The sequence below is a fragment of the Vidua chalybeata genome, chromosome 2, assembly GCF_026979565.1.
Source record: "Vidua chalybeata isolate OUT-0048 chromosome 2, bVidCha1 merged haplotype, whole genome shotgun sequence".
Lineage (NCBI taxonomy): Eukaryota > Metazoa > Chordata > Aves > Passeriformes > Viduidae > Vidua > Vidua chalybeata.
Genome location: NC_071531.1, coordinates 14204369 through 14227563, shown reverse-complemented (window position 1 = coordinate 14227563; position 23195 = coordinate 14204369). Strand labels below are relative to the sequence as shown.

General features: G+C 40.2%; 2 protein-coding genes across 3 annotated transcripts in view; both read left to right on the top strand.

The window, feature by feature from the left end:
* Positions 1-10407, top strand: part of SMS (spermine synthase) — a 41846-nt gene extending 31439 nt beyond the window's left edge. The window contains exons 10-11 of the mRNA XM_053936715.1: positions 6237-6352; positions 7662-10407. Coding sequence (XP_053792690.1) covers positions 6237-6352; positions 7662-7704 — 159 coding nt within the window. The 3' untranslated portion in view covers positions 7705-10407. The remainder of the gene's footprint in view (positions 1-6236; positions 6353-7661) is intronic.
* Positions 10408-10501: 94 nt separating this feature from the next.
* PHEX (phosphate regulating endopeptidase X-linked) overlaps positions 10502-23195 on the top strand; it is a 109413-nt gene continuing 96719 nt past the window's right edge. For both annotated transcript variants that reach the window (XM_053936712.1, XM_053936711.1), the window contains exon 1: positions 10502-13552. In XM_053936712.1, the coding sequence (XP_053792687.1) occupies positions 13429-13552 (124 nt within the window). In that variant the 5' untranslated portion in view covers positions 10502-13428. The remainder of the gene's footprint in view (positions 13553-23195) is intronic.

The window sequence follows — 23195 nt, the reverse complement described above, 5'->3', positions numbered from 1 at the left end:
AGCTTAAAACAAAAACTTGTATGAGTAGCAGCTGTGCTTTACACTTGCTTGCTTTCCTAGCTGCATCATCCCTATTGAGTGTTGCAGCCTATGCACGATCTGCACAGAGAGACATGAGCTTTGGGGCCCTTAGTCTGCAGAAGTTGCAAACCTGTCTGTAGGTTTAAGACTTGAAGCTTGTTTGTGAAAACGTACTGTTAAACATAATCCCACCACTCTGAGGTTCGATGGTCATATGGCATGCTCTTATTTGTATTATTCTGAAGCTGGTGCTTTGATGTGTTTAATGATATGATAGGGGGCCATGTCTGTGAGGTGCTTGGTGTTATGTCCTCCAAGGAGAGACAGTTAGAGGTCCAGGCTCCCAGCCATCACAGTGGAGAAAAATGGAAATTGATAAGGATGTAAGACCTTGGTGTATCCCGAGGTCCACTTTCCTCTCTAATATGCCTTCCCAGCAACTTGTTTCCAAAAGTGTGAAGTGTTTTTATGGTATTGGCCTTTCTAAGTATGGTTTTTATATGGACCAAGTGATTCCTTACAAGGGAGTATATATACGTGTAGATACCAGCATGGTATGTGGCTTTTGTTTACCTGAACCATCACTCCTGTGCCTTCACAGTACCATGTGAGGATTGTCCCAAGAGCTGTGAAGCCATGCTCTGTCAGATGCTGAGACTGGTTGTAAGGTTGTCTCTGAGTGTCAGTGGATTACGTGTAGCTAAGAAAATGCCTTTTTCTGTGCTAAGTTTTTGTTCTGTTGATCTAATCTTTTGAGGTTGAGAAGGCTATAATTTTCAGCCTGTTTATGTAGTAGAACCTTTAAAAATACCTCTGAACAGGAATTTGTGACTTCCTGCTTGGGGTCACTCAGCCCAGGCAGAATAGAAACTCAGACCACTCACAGGTTCCAGTAAACAGCACTGACCTACTGAAGGGATCATGTGTCTCCCACATGAGCATGTGGCCCTTCACTAAGCTGTCTCTTCCTGGCCACTCTCTTATAGAGCCCTCTAAATGTCCAGACAATCATCATGTTGCTCTGTAGTTAGACTCCTTTTTTTGGCTGCTGTGTGGGCTTTTGAATTAGCATTTCCAATGAGGGAGCAAGGTTCTCCATGAGTGAAGCATGAAAGGAGGCTGGAAGAATGGCTGTATGTCCCTATGTGAGCCTCTGTGATTTCTTGGTAGTTTGAGAGACTTCAAGGCCCAGACATTTTCATTTCCTTTTGTTACTGAGAGTTTAGCCAGTGGAGGTAATTACAGTTGAGTTTGCCTCCATTATTTCCTTAACAGCCCTCCCTGTCCCCCAAAACCTAAGCCTAGCTTTGATGCTAGATGCTTTATGCTCTGTGTCTTACTGCTTATTAGTCACTCTGAAATGAGGAAGAATAAAACCCAACCATGGCCATATCCAATGCTGGTACATCATTATAAAATAAAAATGGAAACCCATGCTAAACATAAAAACTAAACTTCTCTGGCATACAGTCACAGACGAAAGTGGCTTGTGACAATGACATATGGGGTGAGACATGTAAGAAGCGGGCAAGTATGGAAAAGGGACCCTTTCACCTGCTTTCAACTCAGTAGTTTACTTTCTGAGGGTTGGAAGAAGCATAGTGACCTAAGTTCAACCTGTAACCAGTTGATGGACACATCCACTTTATAGATGGGCAGAGTTAACTGGAACTTACAGGGTTAATTTAAACTTTTTTTTTGCTACTTACTTTAAAGGATGCTTTTTTGTCTGTCCAGAACTGTATTTGTTATTTAAATTTGTTGTGTATTGTCCTGTAGAAACCTAAAAACTAAACTCAAGGAACTACAGAATTTATGCCTTGTGAGAGCCCAGAAAAATGCCTACTGGGAGGTGGGCATGAGCTGTTGAAGTGAGTGCAAGCACTGAGCAGACTCAGAATGCAAAGGCTGTAAAACAGTTCAGGAGCCAACTGTCTTAAGAAAGGTCTTAGAAATTAAGGTTTGTTAATCTCAAAAGTTAAAACTGCCTCAAGTATTTTTGTGTCAAAGATGCATCTTAAAGGTAAAAAAAAAAATCATAGTTCTCCTAGTTCTTACCTGTCAAATTGTTTGACATGGAACAGAGACTAAGTGAGGAGGGTTCAGGAAAGGAGTTTGGTAGGGGCTTTTATATATGTTGAAAAATTGGCTGAACCCTGTGGGAGAAAAAAAAAGTGATTTTGCTTTTTGAAAATGTGTAATTGGGGAGTCATCTGCTTTAAACCTTATTGAACAGCATTCAGTATTAGCTATTGTTTGAGTTATATGGTGTCTTTTCAGAACAAACAATGCATTGCTCTACCACATAACTCTTCATTAGGCAGTGGGAGTTAAAGTGAACAGTGCATTGCATTCTGGGCTTGGTTACCTGTGCCATACTGGTGATACTGGAGCATCTAAGTGTGATTGACATTGTTACTAACACTAGTCTTGGTTAATGTAACTGGTCATGTTTTAAAGAAAGGTGTTGATAATACTGGTTTTTGTCAATAAGTTTATTGAAATAAGCCTTAAGTTTTGTAGATTTGATTTTTGGAGTGCTTAACTTGGTGTTGACTAAAGCCAGATAGTTGGTTTGTTTTTTTTTTTTTTTTAACTATGTAGAACTACAAAATTCTGTAGTGTTTCTCCAGAAGAAAAAGGTTGATAGAAGAGCCAGCTGAGTTATCTGAACCTTTTTAGGCAAGATCTTGATTTGGAGATTGTGGGCTTGAAAAGTAGAAATTGTTTCTTGGCATGTTCATTGTTCCTGTAATTTGTTTTCCATGGTGTCTGCACTGATTTGTCCCTCTAGAGGAGGGAGAAATGATGAAATACTGAAGCAGCAGTCTGGGAATCTGTATACTCTTCTATCATTGTGTATCCTACTCAACTTCCTACGTAATAGTGGTGTGCTCTGTAAATTACCTAGCAGTGCTCCTATTTATGACTCAAATTACACACACAGGTTGTTTTTTAGTTTTCTTTTGCATTCAGTCTGATGTTGAAGCAAAATAATATGTTTGGTAAAGGGCAGCTGAACCAAAAAAAACCCCACCACAATCCCCTGGATAATAACACGTTACTAAACAAGTACTGCAGCAGTCTGTTCATTGTGCTCAGTTTGTGTTAGTCTTCTACCTTTTTACAAGTCTCATTTCTTTTCTGATACCCAAACCCAAATATGAAAATTTATATACAGCATGTCATGTTCCTTTACTAAATAAACAAGTACTGATTTGCTTGTGCAATATGATCAAAATTATAATCAAATGTTTTATGCAAGTTCTTTGGAAGGAGTGTTTTCCCAAATACAATTTTTTAAAGATTAGAGAGTGATAGAATAGAGTGGAGTCATAGGATTTCCTGGTATGGAAGGGACCCACAACAATCATCCAAGTCCATCTCCTGGCCCTGTGCAGGACAACCCCAAGAATCACATCATGTGCCTGAGACCATTGTCAAGATGCTGTGTTAAGATTTTTTTAAGTTGAGGTTTTCTTTTCTACTTGTGAAGACTTGAGCACAGTTCAAAAAAAAAATTGAACAGGATGCAAAAAATTCAGAGGAAGATGAGTTGGAATGAATTCTCTTTTCACTTCCTCTGGAAATAGAAATATTTTAAATACACTGTGAAAAAATCCTACCAATAAAAAGTAGGAAAAATAGTATAAATCCCAAAGTCAGAATGTACATTTTACACTTTGGTTCTAGTTACTGTCTGATATTGTTACATGAAAAAATCAGTGTAAGTGGAGCTGTTTAGAAATACTGTTGTCAAATGTGACCTCTGCTTGTTTTAGCCTCTGCCTGTTCTATACTTTATAAAGCACAGCTAGTACTTGTTCAAACTCATCTTGGTTCTTTGCTTTGTGAAAATTAATTTTCAGTTGCATCTGTGTACATGTAATAATTTTAAGGCTGTTTAAAAAATCTGGGAGCAGCAAAAGTAAGCTGCACAGTAAAACAAGTTTTTAATAAAGACTCTGGTCCTGAATTTAAAAGCTTTGCAGTGTCTTAGCAGTGCAACACAATGTGTGAAACGTAGGCAGTCGGACACTTTGGAAGCATTGAGTAAGTCCTTGGTTCATGGGGTCCTCATTTCAAGTTAGAGGATCTAAAATATTGAATAAGGTGTGAATGTAAGAGAGCTAATTTTTTCATTAGATCTAGTGTTTTCTAATTGAGCCATCTGCGTTCTTTAGCAGTCAGGTAGGTGTAGGTTACATGTGTTACTGAACAGCAGGAATGAACAAGATACTGCATTCAATGGTCAGTTAAAAAAACCCAAAATTATGTGTACTTTTCCCAAAGTCATTCAGAGCAGCAGGAAGATCCTGTCATTCTGTAGATGGAGGGTGTTACTTTAGACTCCTTTCTAACACAACTTCTGTGCCTTGCATTTCTTGCTATCATTTTGTGGGCTCTTGTGTTGTATCTTTAAGAACTATGTGTATTCATTAACATAAAAATTTCCTTTTTGTTCTCCTTTTTATCTTCTTTGTTAAACGTTCCTCCACTAGAAGTGGTAAGATGTGTGGGAAAGCTGAGAATTTTTATATTGAGAATAGCTCTAGAAAATGTTAGTTAATGCTTCTGTATATACTGATCAGAAATCAGAGGAGGAAAGCAGGGTTTGTGATAGATCACAATAAAAGACATTTGTACTACATGCTAGTAAACGAACCGCTAGGGGAAGATGGGGACACACATCTCCTGAAGATCTCATCCTGCTCCACATATGGCCAGACTGACACATACTGTGTGAGCAGGAGAGATTTATAGTCATAACTTGATGTGTAGTGTTACAGCCTGGTTGGTTTATCATGTTTGGGGCCTATAGGTTGAGCTGAAGATTCCTCAGGAAAGTGGTGGAAGTAGAAGACCAGAAATCAATTCATTTGGCTGTCAGTGTGCTAAGGACCTTTAACAATATCTCCACCTTGACCACAATCACAGAATATATTTTCTCTGTGCTGTGCCACAGCAAAAGTACACTTCTTTTTGGTGAGTCTTCATTCAGTGCCTCATACCTGGAAAAAAACAACCTGAGTGATTTGTAGACCATGCAGTGGTGACTGTATTCAACTTCACTTAATTTCAAATTAGTGTCTAAATAACTTGTATTTGCCACACTCTTCCTAAGACCGTTGAATTTAAGGTTGTGAAGTGTTTGCTTGTCTACTTGGTTATATAGTCAAGAAACTTGACAAAGTTTTTTTGATTGAACTTACATAGCTAACTTTTATTGCTTTGGGTAGTTGGTGTTTGTTAGTCTGGTGTTCTGGTGAGCTCACTGTAATCACTAAATCTTTAAATGTTATAGATATGGAGAATTCAGACTTCTAATTAGAGCTTTCTCCATATGGGCACCCCAGGTATACATTGCAGTAACTTCTGCTTCTTACTAATACCTAGCCTGGGACATGGTAGTGCTTGCAAATAGGAATTGCTTGGGGGAGAGTTGGGTGGGGTTTTTTGTTTTAATTTTAATTTGGGGGGGTGGGTGTTTGGTTTTCTTGGGGGTTTTTGGGCTTGGGGTTTTTGGGGGTGAGGTGTTTGTTTCTTGGGGTTTGCTTTTTTTTTTAATTCCTCACTCTTTGTAATCCTTGATGTGTTTATATTCCAAGAATGAGATGTTGTTTCACCCCTAAGGCAAAAAAAGTATTGTCAGAATATCTTCCTTTTCAGAAGCATGACATGTGGAAACTCAAGATAATGTAGCCCACAGCCAGAGAACTTCTGTATAATTTGATGTATTTTGTTATATTGCTTTGTGGAAGAATCTGTTTAAAAGTAATAGGCTATAGTTTTTTAAAAGTGCATTTAAACACTGTAAGATCTAGGCAATGTTAAATAACTGAGAAAAATCTGGACATTGTAATACTGTTTACTGATACATTTAAGCAGTTATAAAGGAAATGGTTATGGAGTAGATGTTGTAGGTAAACAACACATGGTGGTCTGTTTTAACTGGAAGCCCTCATATAATAGTTGCTTCTGGTAATGAGAATATAGATAATCCCCCATACTTACCCTTTCTTGAAAGGATACAAATTGTTGTTTGCTGTAGGCAGAATGAAGGCAAGCTGTTCAGTGTTTGCCTTGTAAATATTAAATATTAAGAACAGCATGTATCTGGTTCTGAAATATGTGGGAGCCTTGCAGTAATGTCAAAATGCATGTATTCGTCTGAAATTTTACTTGATTGTGACTGGAACTTTTTTTTTCTTCAGGGAAACTGTATCAATCTGACTGATGCCTTGGCTCTGTACGAAGAACAGCTTAGCAGGCTTTATTGTCCTGTGGAGTTTTCAAAAGAAACTGTGTGTGTTCCCTCCTACATGGAATTGTATCCTTAAAGACTGAAGAAGACTGGAGTGTGTATTAATAAATCAAGCAAGCATAAATTGTTTGGAGGTAATGAACTCAAGCGAAAAGGCAGTTCTGATTTAATTTTTTTTTTTTTTCATAATAAATGAGCTACTGCAGTTTTATTTTGAGGGTAATTCTAGGAATTGTTTTCTAAAAGTGCTATAAATTGACAGCTGGTGAAATGATCAGCACCTTTCATGAACAGGCTGTGTTTTTGTTAATGCTTTTGAGTGGTGTATATGATGTAGAATAAACTGTATAAGGGTAATGCTGCCTGGGAGTTCTGACAAGGCTGTATCTTATTTTCTTTTTTTCTTTTACAAAAATAAGAAACTAACTTGATACAGATTAGCATGATCCAGATCTTTGAATATTGTCTGATAGAGCTATTCTTGAACATACAGTTCAGACTTGATTTTTAAGGCTGGGGAATGGGGAAGAGTGATTCCTAGCAATCGTTACTAGTTGGTGTTACTGGAAAAATATTCCAAGTAGAGGGGTATGCATATTTTCAGCAACATCCCATTCCTAAAAATAATCCTTCAGAATTTTCAATTTGTGGGTGGCAAGGAAGTTACATAAAGAGCCTAGAAGTTTAAACTTCAAGCCCTTAGCATGAAAGGGGCATTTTGATCTGCTGTAAGGTGTTTCTGGCATCTGCATTTGCCTTGAGCATTCGCTGCTTTTGTGGGATCTCCCTGAAAATGTTTCTGCAGAGTGAAGCCTGCTGTGGCTGTCTCTCTTGACAGGAAATATCTTTCCACAGTATTCTTATTCGTAATACATTAAGCACACGATAGTGCCACAGCCTTTCTTCTGTTGTGTGTTCATTTGCCTCTCTTCTGTGTCTGTAAGCCCAGTAGTGCTCACTGCCGCAGCCTCCATCCTGACCCTTACACTGACTCCAGACTGATATAGCCAGCTCCTCCTGCTTCTCATTATTGTCAACTCTTTGTGAAATGCAGATTTGACTTTGCATTTTCAAGACAAAAGAATGTGAAGGATATCAAGATACGTGCCCTTAAAGCTTACCAGTTTCAGAGAAACTGGTTATTTTTGCCTTTACAGCTGCCAGGCCTTAATAGAACAGGCATGTGTTTTGAAGAGTAGGCATCTTTGAACTGCTGAGTCAAGACAGGAATCCAGGTAGATCTCACTTTTGAGTGTTTTCCCTACCCTTTATGAGCTTCCAGAAGTTTTCAGAATTTAAATATAAGTAAAAAGAACTACATTTTAACTGTGTACAAGTGTTGCCTTTTTTTCCCTTAACTTTGTCTTTTCTCCAGATGGGTATTCTACACGATTTGGAAGAAACAGACTGACATCTGAACATCAAGATTTGAGATGATCCTAAATGTACATGCTGCATGGAGCATATAGGCCTGCCACATGCTGCATATTGGCGTCTTGAAACTTTAAATTATATGCTGTAGATGATCCTGAAACTTAGTCATGCTATTGATTGTGAATTCTTTAAATGTTTTTTTATTATTATTTTAATTTAAAAGCAAATGGAAAATGTATATTTTGACAAGCTAGGGTGTTATTTTTGAAAGTCAACTTAAAGATGAATAAGCAGCAAAACTATATAGCTGCTGACTGCACTGAACCTTTAGAATGTGATCCTTTTTATTTTTTTTGTAGATCTTCACAAACTGGTTGATTAAAAAAGACATCTTTAGCATTTCATCCCTGAAGGGTGGTCCTTGGAGTTTTTGTTGGTTTTGTTTTTCCAGCAGATTTTTCATTTATGGTGCTTTTTAAAAATGGGAGAGGGTTTTTGTATGGTTTTGGTTTTTTTAAATGAACACTGCAGTGCTTCCATATAGAGAAAGGCATAACTAAAAAGAAAAAAATCTTGTGGTAGAATACCCCAAGTCCTTTGTTGCAAAGGGAAGAAAACTAGTCTTAAATTTTTATTTACCCTAGCAATTCATCATTACTGTAATCTCTGCTGCAGAAGAATCTTTGGCCTTTTACCTCCTGGATTTTAGTTGCTGCCATATTGATTATTTGGATTCTGATATAGATTTGACAGTAGCTTTGTACTGAAGCTTGAAGATCAAGGATGGGTTTTCATTCCACCACAGTGCAAGAAATTGGGTGCAATGAGGTTCATGTGGGCATATCCTCTCCCCAGCCCTATGGGAAGCACTAGATTTTTTGAAGTAAAAGTTGGCTTAGAGGATGAAGAAATGTGGGTGTGATGTGATCTGTCTTTGTGATCTATCTGTATGTGCACCTGTACTGAATGTTTTGAAGCAAGTATGTGTGTGCTTCAGCTGGGTCAGTGTTGGTTGCATTGCCACAGATGGCCCATATTGTATGAGGCTCTTGCTCAGTTAGAGTCACTTGCAGTGTAAAAACCAGTAGAAGCTGAGGTGTCTTGTAGTTCTGTTCTGAAAGAAAACACATTTTTCTTCAGTTTCTCATGCTGTCAGAAGTTATATTTTTGTAAGAGTTTGCTGTGTAGTGACTAAAATATTTGTGCTTAAAAATCCCACTTGAAAGGATGGAGGTAGGAAGGATATGACCAATATGAGCATTTTTTACTTTTCCAAGGTAGAATAAGAAGTGAACTATTTCCCTAAACACTCTAATCCTGAGCAATGATGATGTTTCATTCAACACCCATATCAGCATTTTCTTAGTTTTATTGGAAAGAGTTGATTTGCCCTGCCAATATACTGTTAATGAAAACAAACCATACTAAAGCTGTCATTTATGTTTTTAAACCATACATAAAGAAATATTTTATTGCATCCCATGTTTATAAACTCTTCATAGAATCTGAGTAGCCTATGCAGAATTCCAGATCGGTGATAGAAAATGTGCCAAAATTTGCATTTACTTTGGTCTATAATTGGTCTAAAACTGTTAAAATGTTTTCAGTTTGGATAGCCAATAGAAGCATTTTTCAATCTTACAAATTATCTCAGTTAATTCTGTAATATGCACAGGGTGCAGTTCTTCCATGGCCTACAGCTTGTGAATCACTGAATACTCCCAAAGAACAGAGCTTCCCTCTAAATAGAATAAAGTTTCCTGTATTTCCCTGAGTGTTCTAGCTCTGTTGTAGGCATCCCTGAAAACTTTGATATTATTACCTGTAATCTAATAGAGACTCTTCCTTTATGATCCAGGACTGCAATCAGTTTGTGAATGCAAATATCCTGTAAACAAATGTATCCATACCTCTGCAAGCATGAATCTTTCCATTGGTTCTTAGTGTGATTACTCATGTAGATGAAGTGAAGGCCACAGGGACAGAGCTCAGAGCATCTGTGTTCCTGGGTGAGCTTGGCAGATGTGGAAATCAGTCACAACAGGTGGGGGTGGTTTGGTTTTTAGCAAGGAAACTTGTGAACTAGAAGATGACTTAATCTGCTTGTTGTACCAGGGCTTGTGCTTCCCTTTGATATCGCTGCACAGGGGGCTGCTGGGTATGCAGGGATGTTCTGTAAAGATTCCCAGAATGACCAGGGGACCTGAATTGCATATTAATAGCTGAGAGGCAGCAGTGCTTGCAAACTTTTCAACTAATAGGGTATGAAGAGAGTTGGGAGAATTATTTTTTTTCTTTAACTTTTTTTTAATGTAGTGTTTTGCAGTGATAGATGCAGTATAAAGCAATTCAGCAAACACTGAACATTATTTTTTTAATTGCTGAATTGATTCTGAGCAAATATATATACACATTGTTAGTCTTTATTTATTTGTTGATGTAGTATAGATTTTTTAAAAAGAAAAACAAGTCTCTCTGTTAGAATTTTCAAATGCAAACTGCTCTAGCTGATCAGTTTTCTCTGTTTAAGGCGAGTTGGGAAATGGCTGTGATTGCTGCACTATGTATGCAAACAGTTCCCCAAGACATGGTTAACATTAGAGGTTTCTTAATTATTCTTTGCACTAAATGCTGCTTCCACCTAGAAGTTATTGATTGATAGTAGTTTGTGCAAGGAGAAGACTGCTGGCATTGTATCTACTGCATCAGTGCAGTGCACGTGTTAAAATAAAGGTACGCTGTTGTTACTTGTGTGTCTGAATTGTTAAATCCGTTGTGGATTTAGTGTTCAAATAACAGAATTGATGGGTATGATGCTTACCATTGTACCTCCTTTTTCCTTGTTGCAAGGTACTTCCTGGTCCTTTTATTGAGTATCTTTTCTGTCTCAGATTAATAAATTATTATTTTCCATATAATAAATGTTTAGAGAAGATACTCTGTAGTATGGAACAGTGCACTGATACTTGTACTGGGGGCAATCACTTGAGGCTTCAGTGATATTTGCCTAGAAAGAGTTAATTTTCTGTACAGCATTTTAGATGTAAATTCTTTGACGGTCTTTAAGTGGAAGTTTGAGTTTTTCTGCTAAAGCAGTAAGTTGGCTTTTGGTGACAGTGTGACTCGTGTGGCACAGAGAAAAGACAGGAGAAGTCAGTGTGACATTGAGAATGATAGAAACTGGCACAGAAGTTTAGGAAACAGGGAGAAGGGCACAAACAGGATGGGCAGAAGTTATTAGTCTTACCAAATCACACTCCAGAATAATTTCATACAATGAAAGAAAGACATTACTTCCAGAAAATACAGAGAGATCACATCTGCATTAAGTACAGTGATAGCAGAAAGCTTGCTCGTGGGGAAAAAGAGAGGGGGAAGGCTTAACTTGGAGGAGAAAAAAGTCTCACACATAGATTGAGGAGTAATTTTGTAATAAGGAGTAATTTTGGAGTGCCTATGTGCACGGTAGGGAAGATAGGTATCTTGGGTTTTTATTTTTGCTGTTTGAGAGTTTGAGGTGTTGACAGCTTGCTGGAGGGAACAAGGTGAGGGGATGGGTGAAAGGAAGAGAACTCAATTTCTTATTTTAATTGAGGAATAGGAGATTGCAGATGATGTTGCCTGTGGGTAATAGGAGAAAGCTGACAAACTTTGCCCACAGAGAGGAGAGTAGTTGGAGTCATTAGAGATGCCGAGGGAGCAAGTGAGAGAAGTAGCAAAGTAAGCAAGTGCTGCAGTGATTAATAATAGCACTGAGCAGCTCAGAAGTGCTTTTTTGAAATGTGGAATGCTTTAGGAAGCAAGGACTGTGGAAAGGGAACTGGGAGGATATGAAGAATTTCATACTGTGGTCATATATTGCAGTGAACTTGAGCTTCAGAGATAGAAAGAAGGAAAAGTAAAATGTGAAATTAACTTCATAATTGGAAGTGTGATGAGAAGTATTCCTGTGCAGTGTCAAGAGCAGAAAGGATGCGGGGGCAAGAGGCATTAAATTGGAAAGGAACTGAGGAAATGAGCCAGGAGGAGGAACCAAGAAACAGGACAGCACAACAGATGTGGTGTGGGGATTTGGGGAACACATGTGGACGTACAAAAAAGTGCCAATCACACTGCCCAGCCTGTCCTCTGATGGTATTGGATGGAAAAGGAAGAGAAATTGGAAACATTTGGGTTTGTTTTGTTGTTGGGTTTTTTTTCTGAGTAATGAGTGCAAGATGTCTTCTAAGTATTTTAGAAGGAAGAGAGCTTAACTGCTGGAAATTAAATGAAGACTAAAAGGAAACTTCAGATTAAGGAGTGTTTAGGGTAAACTGATTACTGAAGCAAATAAATAAAAACTTCATGAAGTCCAAAGGCAAGGCAGCTGTGGGATTTAACTGTCATGGATTATCACTGAGTGTGGAAGGGAGGAGGGCAGAAGGATACCAGTGGTGTCTCTGCTGTCTTCAGCTCATGGAACTGGAAATACTGATCAGAACTGGCAAATGTATGATAATGACTAAAAAGCACTGCTACAGCCATCTGACTTCAACATGCCATGATAACTTTGTGTGTTACTTGAGAAGATGTTTCATGACTCAGTGATGAATGCACAGCACAATGTACCATATTGCCTGTGCAGTACCCAAATACAAAAGTATTTTATTGGTGTATAATGGAAACATTTTAATGCAACTGTTCTTTGTATAGGCACAGAAATGCACCAATGGAATAAAACAATGGCTTTAGTAGATGGGAATAACAAAGATGAGTGTGTACAGCTCTGTGAAGCCTTTTGTTGTTCTGCTAGCTGCTAGTGTTATCTAACACTTCCCCGTTTAACTTAATTATCAAACCTGATGGGTTTGATTTTAAAAATTATTTTTATTTCATGCTTTGTCCTGGTTCTGCTCTTAAGCTCCTCATTGGGACATCCTGTGAAATAACTTCTTAGTGATTGGCATGTCTTGTAACACTTAGGTGTATTCAATGATGTTTTATAACCGCTGGTTAGTTAATTGGGGTGGAAGGATGACAAGTTCTTTTCAGGAAGCAAATTTTTGACAGCTCATTGTTTAAAATCACAGTGAAGACTGACAGAATACTTATAGGAACATGCCATGACTTTTTGTTTTAGAAAGAACTGAATACTGTTAGAAATTTTCACCTGTATCTTGAATTAAAATGTTTCTACTAGGATTGTAAAATTCTTACAGTATATATAACTTTCCTTTCCTTAGTATTTAACTGCTATCTGCTGGCATTTTCTGGAGCTGATTTGCAGACAGCCATGTGGCTTAAGTTGTAGTCTAGATGCACTTAATAAAGCATGAAGATAATCAACAATTAACCTAACACTGCCAACACTAAACCATGTCCCTGAATGCCATATCTGCTCCATGGATGGTGACTCATCTGCTTCCCTGGACAGCTGTTCCAGTGCTTCACAATGCTTTCAGTGAAGAAAATTTTTCTTAATAGCCAGTGTAAACTGCCTGTGCCACTAAGTGAGGCTACTGGCTCTTGTCTTACTGTCTATTACTTGGGGGAAAAGAGTGACCCCCACCTCTCTACAGTTTCCTTTCAGGTGGTTACAGAGAGCAGTAACATCTAGTCTTTTTCCAAGGCTAGAGAAACAGTCTTGCCTCAGCTGCTCCTCCTAAGGTTTTTGCTCTAGGGTCCCAAGTGAACCCCCAAAGGCCTGTAGAGGCCTCTGAGTTACTCTGTTCTGGACTGTCAGACCTTCACCTGCTGCTGGAGCCTCACCCGCCTCTGGATGCACGTCAATGGCTTCTGGGAGATGGCCTTGTGTGCAGAGACTAATGTTTTTTGCTTTTCTTTCTGCACTGCTCCGAAGTAAAAGTATTGCCTGTGTCTTCCAGGCAGCTGCAAAGGCCGCTCATGGTGCAGGTAAATTGGTGTCTTTGGCCCAGCTCTCTGGGCCTGGGAGCAGTGAAACTGCAGGAGTGGCTGGGCTTAGAAGTGACAAAATGCTGCATAGTGGAGCTGGGAACAGCCCTGTGAGCAGCGAGGTGGGAGGAGATGGGGAGAAAGTACTGTAGACATCAGAGGAGAGATTCCCCTGCTGCCATGGGCAGGGCTCCAGTGGAGCATGGGCTTCCCTGCAGCCCTTGGAGGGAACTGGGCCGGAGGAGGGAATCCACACTGCTCTTCACAGGACTTGCACTGGGGCACGTGGCTATTTCCTGAAGAAACTACAGCCCCTCTGGCAGCAGGTTCATCCTGAAAGGACTGTGGCCCTGGGGATCCCACTCTGGAGCACGGGAAAAGTGTGTGGAAGATGGAGCAGCAGAGCAGAGTTGGTGGTGGTGACTGAGCCCAGCTCGGTGCCTTGCACCTCTCAGGGGAGCAGGACAAGGAAGAGGCAGGAGTGAATTTGAGCCCAAGAAAAAAGACAGGATGTAAGAGGTGTTTAATCTTTGTTGCTCACTTCCCTGCATTTTTAACTGGCAACACATTGAACCAATTTGGTAACTGGTAAAATGATGAGTGGAACAGAAACTCAGCTGGAAGGAACATCTAGAGCAAAAAGAAGTATCTAGTCCAACTTCCTGACCACCTCAGAGTGACCAGAATAGTTAAAGCATGTTGTTACAGGGCATTACCCAAATGCCTCTTAAATGCTGACAGGCTTGAGGCATTCACCACCTCTCTGGGAGGCCTGTAGGATGGACATTTTTCTTAGGTCTCCCTGGAGCACCTTCAGCCTTAAAACAGGTGATACATTAGGTATGACTGGGAAAACAAGAGAGGAATTTAGTGCTTGTCTAGGTAAGTAGGGCAAGAGACAGCCTCATTAAAACTGAGGAGTCCAAACCATTTTCAAGTAGCTGACTGCTTAGCCTGGAGGCATGAAAGTATTAACAACTTCTGGAGCTTCTGGAACAATGAAAGAGGTTGTTCTCTTGAGCTAAATCTAAAGAGCCAAACTACTGGCAAAGCACTTCTATTGCAGTGTGTGTTTTCAGCCTAGGGCCTGTGCTAGAACTATTTTAAGTTTGCTCCCAATGCAGACCTAACCCTTAGGTTTGCTGAAGCTAGAAGGTAGAGTCCCTGTTGTCCCCTGTCTCTCTAAACTTCTGTTTCTAGAAGTGCTGAAAATGCTTATGAGATATATGGAAATTTAATTAGCTGTACCTTCTCAAAGATGAAATATTTCAGACTTTCTTGACTGGACTGTTTTCTAAGGTCAGTTTAACTCACTCCCCCCCAGTGCTACAGCTTATGGGAGAGGGTTGCTGTGGAGTCATTTATTCCAGTGGCTGTGCCATGTGAATGGTCCCAGCTGTCTCTGCCCTCTCATTGCTTTGGCTGCACCCTGTGTTGTCCCCTCTGCCATGAGAGTTTTAGGGAGCTCTCCCATGGCCCTGTGACAAACCAAGTGGGTTAAAAACAAGCAAGCAGAGATGTTAAAGGGAAATGGGAAACTGATGTTGCTCAGCTACACTGCTGAAATGAATGGACGAAAAAGCTGTCTGCTTAAAATAAACCTGTGGCTTCTCATGTGCTGGCAGACCTCAGTGGTGAGCAGGAATGGGAACTGGTGGTTCCCATGGGATTGAGGAACAAGTCACACCAGGTGTAGAATATGGGAAAAATGTTTAAAGTAAAGGTTGCAGAGCATCATGGTTTATACTTGCTTTAGAAATAGGAGAGGAGTTGTTAAGTGGGTTACCTCTTGTTTTTTTTCTTGTCTTTCTCTGACCCCATCTACTGAATTACTTATGTGTCCCTTCCAACTAAAGATATTCTATGGTATTTTGATTTCAGTCATCCAGAAATTTCAAATCATTCGAACTTTTACAGCACATAAAAGGTGAGCTAGTAACTTTGATCTAGTGAGAATTAAAAGCTTATCTGTTAGTACTCTGTTGGTGGTGTAGCTTTGTAGGGGGATGTGGGCTTTTTTGATTTCTTGTTGCCATTCATACCTTCAAAACTTTTAAATAAAATTTTGTGTCAGTAATTTGGCTGTCTCAGTTGATTTTAGTTACATGGACTGATTTTTTTTTTCTGTTCTTCTGAGAATTAGATTAAAAATACTACTCAAGTTTTAGATAGATTTTCTCACAAGGAATTTGTTTTAAAGAATATGGGGACAGCACCAATTTGGTGGAACATGAGCTTCCTTGCTCTTGGCCTTCTTTGCTCTGTTTTTTTTTTTTTTTTTAAAGAAAGAAGTGTGAGGCCCATTATTTAATTTCATTTTTGCTACAAGCAAAATCAGCAATGTGGTTTTAGAGACCTTTGCACAAGGAGTGCAGTTATATGCTATCACAAAGGTAAGCCCCTGCTCAGTGAGTTACAGTGGCAGGGTACCTGTGTGGGCCACGGTGAGTTCCTTCATCCAGTAGAAGTGTTTTTCTGTACTGAGCATGCATTATTTGGGAGAGCAGAACAGTATGGTCTAAGTCTGGATCATGCTTGTGACCTGGCTTTCCAGCATCTGCTTGGCTGTCTGGTGGCAGTGAGTAAATTGTTTTTCCAGTGAATAGAAATTTGGCCATTTTTAAGCATTTAATTGTGAACAAATGATATGAAAATATTTCTGAACTTAAAACACGCTAAAATGCATTTTGTGTCATACTGATCAAAATATATATGAATAGGTTTAAATATTTTCTAGTGCATCCAGATTCATGCAACAATGGATGAGTTTCATTCAGTATTTTATTTGGCTTAAAATTATGTTTTATAGTTCCTTTTATACCCACATATAGGGAAGAAAAAGATTTGGTTAAAATAAAAGCAGCAAGCCATAAATGTTTTTATAAAATGAGGTTGAAAGAATTCCATACCTCGTAAGACCATGTTTTCCAAAGACAAAAACTTCAATGTCCCAAGAAAATGCAGTCATGGCATCACACTGTGAAGGCCTAGACAGGAGTGTGAGTTTATCTGATTGACTCAGAGTGAAGTGAGCTGCATTTGCATCATTCCTGGTAATGTGTTCTGGTGCTCTGAAAAGTGGGAGTAGTGACAGCAAAGGGGATGAATTAATTTCTGCAACAGTCAGCACCTGGGTGAAAAGGAGGAACATGGCACTGCATTTTTTCAGACTGCTTTTCCAGGGAAAGACTTGGAACCAGAGAAAGTTAGGAAAGGTTTGTAAGAGGAGCAGGTCTTAGCCTCTAGGAAGTGTAAGAAAGTCCTCTGAGGAAATGGAGGGCTTTCACTTAACACAGTTGATATCCTGGGCTATGGGACCACATTCTGGGTGGCTACAGCACAGCCTGGGATCCTGATCTCTCTTGATGCCCCTGGCACATGGGAATTCTCATCAAGGTCTTACCAGTGTTCTTCTGCCCTGAGCTGCCTGGAATGTGGTGGGGGCTGTACCCAGATGAGGAGTTTAATCAGGTTTTGGAAGCCAGTAGGAAATCTTTTTGTGTGTCTTAGTCCAGATGTAGTCTGACTGTGAGTGCTTTCCCTCTGTTTTGGGGAGACGGAATATGCGTCTCTGGGCTCTTATTTTCTCTCATTGATTGCTGCTTCAAAAGCCATGATACTCCTAGGTTGTTTTTAGAAACTTAACTGCCAGCCTGCAGACTTTTGCTTAGATAAAGCAGATGCTGTGAGTATGTTCTGGCCAATCTGAATTCTGTTGGTAGTGCAAGTTGCAAGACACTTATCACATCTATCACTTTTTTATGAAAAGCACAGTCATCATGGAAGTTTTACTTGAGTATTGTTTTAAAGTTGGATAATGAATGTCCCATTTCAGTCAACCAGTTCAACCAAGGAAGAGGCTGATTGTGTTTGCAGCAATTTCAAAGAACTAGCAACAGAAACAGCATTAAATTATTAAAGACCTATGAATTTATCAGCGTCTTTTAGTGGACTAAGATTTTGTCATTTTCTTGGGAAGTGCATATTGAAGAAGCTAAGGAAACTTTTTCAGAAGAGTGTGATCCTTTCTGCAAGTTGTAGAAAAGGATTTAGCTTTGATCAGCATAATTTTCCTTCCCTTTAGGCAAGCTTGGTCATGACTATTTTTGTCATTGTTATTAACTTTGCTGACAGTATTGCTGATTTCTTTGCATGGTTATTTAAATGTCTAAGAGTAGCTAGTTAGAGCCATACTGAGGCCCTTTCGTCAGTTTCCCTAATCCAGCTACTTGTTCATAGATTAGTGAAAATTTATGGGGAGCAATACCATGTAATGATCCAGCTTTTGATCTATAACAAGTAGTTTGGATATGTTTAATATTACAGAAATCCTTATTCTGTTCTAAAACCTTGTGTTAATATTAAAGAAGAAAACAAAGCTTTATTTGAAATAGAGATGTTGGAAACTTAAGGGAAGAGCTGTCAGAGACATAGCAATTTGACTTGTAAAGATAATTATAGTTGGTGCCTAACTGATTTTTGAGGATTTCTGCAGCTTCAGGAAAGCAAATGTTTGCTCTCAATGATCCTGTCCCATGGGGCTTCATGCTGTGGTTTCAGCCTGATCCAACTCTGGTTTCCCATTTCCAGAGAACTTGCTGACTAAACACATTTAAACTCTGCTGAGGGGCTGCTGCTTAGCATTATTAGATACATACATAGTTACTGGAGTTGCACCAAGATGAGGACAAGATGAGAAATATCTAGAAATACCTCCACTGAATTAATACACACAAAATCTCACATTGTCAAGGGGCGTTTTATTTAGGACATCACATTTAATGTGTGATTTTTCTGGCTTTTAGCTGTGTGCAAAGTGAATTTTGATCTCATTTTGAGATGAAGGAAAAGAACTCAGTGGAATAAAACGCTTTGAAATAAAACTAACTTCAAGTAAGACCCTGGTTGTAGCAATGCCCTGGAAGAGCAGGATTTGGTTTTTCAGGTTTGTGGCTGGGGTTTTTTTATTGTTGGTTTTCTTGGGTATTTATTGGGGTTTTTTTTTGCCAGGCTGATTTCTTCTGAAAACAGAGGTTATGCAGTTGTTCTTTCCTGTCTCTGTGTTCCTTCTTTCCCACCCAGCCTTGATAAGTAATGCTGGACCTTGTCAGCCAGCTTCAGTCAAATTTGACAGAGGGGGTTTGGGCTCAAAGATATAAATTCTGACAAGTCTTTGCCTGGATGAAAAGGTCTCTTCTGCTAAATGCACCGTGGTTAGGTGCATTTGTTGTGCAGAGGGATGTGACCCAAAGCCTCTGTGTGAGAAGAGCTTTCACCAGAGCTTGTGCCTGATGGGACTGCTGAGTTCTACTGCCTTGGGGTTAAAGCACTTGGAGGAGCTTCTGCTTCACTTTTTTTGGCTTCCTACAAAAGTTAGCACAAGCAAGCCCTGAGCAAATAGCAGTGACAGAGTGCCTGTTACCTGTTCAGTGGCACCTCTGTGGAGCGATTGCTCTGCTCCTGGCTGCAGCTGTCTCTGAGCTCTGTTGCTGCCAAAGACAGATTTGTGCTGCTGGAGATCCAAGTGGGAGAGCAGGCAGAAGCCATTGCTTTTGCAGAGGCAGTCATGCTTCTCTGAGAGACAGGAGGTGGCTCTCCTCCTCTTTTAATTTAAAATGCCGGTGAATGTGTGTCTCATTGCACACCTGAAAATTCATCCACGGAACACCAACTCCTTGGTAACCAAACTTCTTGCTTCCACTCATATAAGTAGACTTTGAGAGCTGTGAGCAAACATCTGGACAAAACAAAATAAGTGGGTAAAGCTCTGGTGGAATGATGCAATATTTTAAGGAAACAACAGATATTTGTGTTCTATCTCCCTGCACCTACAGCTGTGGTCACTAGAAAAGTGACCTTTCCTAGCAATGTCTTTTTCAGTGTCTTTGCAGCCTATGTACATACACTATATGAAAAAAAGCAAAAATTTGCTCTGAGTTATGCCAGGGTATCTTGTGTGTTTCTTAATCCCCAACTGAAATGCCTTTCTACAGCCCGTGTCAGCATTCACCCTTGTTTAATCTCTACAGCAAGATGACAGATGGGAAGGATGCCCATGTGATGGCTGAGTGTAAACACTCTCTGGTTGTAGTGTGAATGTGGTCTTTAGGAGAAGTAGTGTTTGGTTTAGCTAGAATTTAATGTGCTTCTTGATGAAAAATTGCCGGAAGACCTAAAGCAATTCCTTCTGCTTGAGAACATATGCATTGCTTCATTAAAGTGCTTTTTCAAAAGAAGCAAATAGAAAGCTTGCAAACTTGAGTGGTGTAGCTTTAAGCATCCCAGATGTTGGGTTTCATAGTTAGCTGCTTTTTGGGTTACATATAAGCACCTTTTGGTCAGAGAATGCAATGTTTCCTGCAGCAGGGAAAAATTTTTCTTGGAGTAATGAGAATAGCTTAGTCTACTTGGAACTGAAAAAGAAAAAATTGATTTGGGGGTATTAAATGTTAGAGAACAAAATTTTCTGCTTTTCAGGGTGTTCTTACAGTTGCAGTTATAGTTAGTGGAAAAGCTTGCCACCAGCAGTGTTTGGAGCCCTGCAAATCCTGTTGGCTCAGTATTGACTCCTAATTAATTATCCACATTCTCACAGATGCACTGAGGCCTTCTGTGATGTGGCTGGACCAGTGGAAAACAATAGAGTAATTTATTTCCAGCTGTATTTGTCCCATGAATAAAGGACGTGAAGTAGTGCCAGAGTGTGGTTTCTGTTGGCTCCTGTACAGAAATTTGGCAGCTTTTGTAGCCAAGGGAGTGTAATTTATAAAATCCAGCAATCTGATGACAACTGGTCAAGCTGTCTTCAAATGCAACATGTTGGGCTTTTCTTGAGTACCCTTTGTGTACATAAAGCCCAGTTCTGGCTACAACAGCTGCATAGTCCAAAAAATTAGTTCAAGGCCCAGGGTGAAACCCTTGAAATGGGATGGAATACAGCCTTTACTCTGACCCACACTAATTCATCTCTTTCAATGAAGCCAGCATATACCTCTGTTTCTATGAGAATCACAGAATCACAAGGTTGGAAGAGACCTTCAAGATCATCAAATCCAACCCATTCCCTGACACCTCAACTAAACCATGGCACCAAGTGCCACATCCAATCTTTTTTTAAACACATCCAGAGATGGTGACTCCACCACCTCCCCGGGCAGGCCATTCCAATACTTTATCACTCTTTCCGTGAAAGACTTTTTCCTAATATCCAACCTGTATTTCTCTTGGTGCAGCTTGAGACTGTGACCTCTGGTTCTGTCAGTTGCTGCCTGGAGAAAGAGACCAACCCCACCTGAGTACAACCACCCTTCAGGAAGTTGTAGAGAGTGATAAGGTCACCCCTGAGTCTTCTTTTCTCCAGGCTAAACACCCCCAGCTCCCTCAGTCATTCCTCACAGGCTTTGTGTTCCAAGCCCATTACCAGCCTCATTGCTGTTGTCTGGACATGCTCAAGTGTCTCAATGTCCTTCCTAAACTGAGGGGCCAGAACTGGACACAGCACTTAAGGTACAGCATCACCAGTGCTGAGTTCAGGGGAAGAATGACCTCCCTGCTCCTGCTGGCCACACCATTCCTGATACAGGCCAGGATGCCATTGGCCTTCTTGGCCACCAGGGCACACTGCTGGCTCATGTTCAGCCGGCTGCTGACCAGTAACCCCAGGTCCCTTTCTGCCTGGGCACTGTCCAGCCACACCGTCCCCAGCCTGTAATGCTGCAGGGGGTTATTGTGGCCAAAATGCAGGACTTAGCACTTGGACTTACTAAACTTCATCTTGTTAGACTCTGCCTATCCATCCAACCATTCCAGTTCTCTCTGCAGAGCCATCCTACCTTCCAACAGATGGACACATGCTCCCATCTTAGTCTGCAAATTCACTAATGAAAGACTCAATCCCCTCATACGTGTGAATGGCTTCCATGAGGAAGCCACTCAAGCTGTATGTGGTGTCTCTGCTTCCATCAGTGTGATGGTGTCTGTATTTTCCTTTTACCATGGGCTAAAAATGCTCAACAGTACATCACCAAAGCTGTGATGCTGTGATTCTAGACTGCTTCTGTTAAGCTGTACTTGCACTAATGTGCATTAGACACCTTCTAGGTAGGGCAAGTCTTTAATGTGCACCATGAGGACAGTGTCCTTTGAGGCAATGTCTGTAACTTGTATGTTGGTATAACCTAATATGTTTTACCTGTGTTACATTGGGGTTTACATCTAGAACTGAACTGGGATTTTTTTCTCTTTGTATAAAAAGTATTAGTGATTGTTTTAATGTTATCTAAATGCTAGAAAGATGAAATATTTTACAGTACTTAGGCTCATTGCCTGCAGGTTCTTTAAGTAAGCTTGGGCTGACCATGTGTTGACATCAGGCTGTTTTGCTGTTCCAGACATTCACCAACACCTATGAAACTGGTTTTGACTGTTCCAGTGAAAATTGGGCAATATGTGTGATTTTGTTGATCAATTGAATAATCAAACCTCACTTTCTTGGGCCAAGCTATATGAGGAAAAGCTGACTTGGTCTTATTGATTTTAAGTTCTCTTGTCTGACTCTGACATATTGGCTGGAAGTGGGAATTGTGTCTGCCTGTGGAAGAGCAGGATAACACACACTTGTGTGTATTTGTGAGTGTACATTCATGTGCATACACAAACCCACACACTTATATTCACAGACAGACCTTTTCTAGAGGCTGAGACACTTGCTGTGGTTCAGCCCAGAGCATGTTCCAGAGGGTTTGCTAGCTCTGGCATATGACCATGGATAGAATTGTTCGTGCATTGTCCTGGATTTGTTATAAGTGCCAGAGTGATCCCATTGTTTGAGTGGGCTCTTGGTCAGATGGAGTTCTGAGTGAATGAAGTGTGGTTTGGAACATGTAGCATTTAGTTATTACTTTTTTGCTCCCTATGTCTGTTTAATGTTTTATGACTGTTTAGCAGAGTCTTTGCACAGCCTCATTAAGTGCCTTATTGGGCTGCAATGGCCAGGAGTGCTGTTAGCAGTTCCAGCAGCAGGTGTGGCCATGTATCCTGTACCTGCCAAAGAGCTGCTGGACTTGGGAAGAGCAAGGCAACCAAATCCTAGAACGCTCATCAAAAACGTGAATTAAATTCCGCAGGCTTCTGTCAGAGATCATCAGTATCAGGAACTTACTCACATTGCTCTGCGCACCTTTTCAAATGCTGCCAGAAGTGGATCTCTGCAGCTGTTGCCTGTAGCTGTTTATGGTTTAGCTGTAATTTTATAGTTCTGTACATGCTGGAGAAACCAAGATGGGTTATTGACTGCAGGCAGGCTCTACAGCCAGAGGAAAGGACACTTTATACTATGCCACAGTGTAAATAAGCCCACAAACCCAAACATGGAAAAGTCATTCTGTTGCTGACAGCTTGCCACAATGATTAGGTGCTGCCTGGAGCTGACTTGCCAGAGGATTCCTGTAGTTGGAGCTTGCTGGATTTTGTTGGGGTAGCTCCATGTTCCCATAGTCCTCAACTTCCTGTGTTTGGGAGAGGGGAATGAATTGTCCAGCTTCTCCCTGCTCCTTCCCTATCTTTCCTTTCCCTCTTCCCTGACACAGATTTCCAAAGAGAAATAACTGGTTGCTGCTTTGTCTGTTGAAAGCTGTTCTTAATT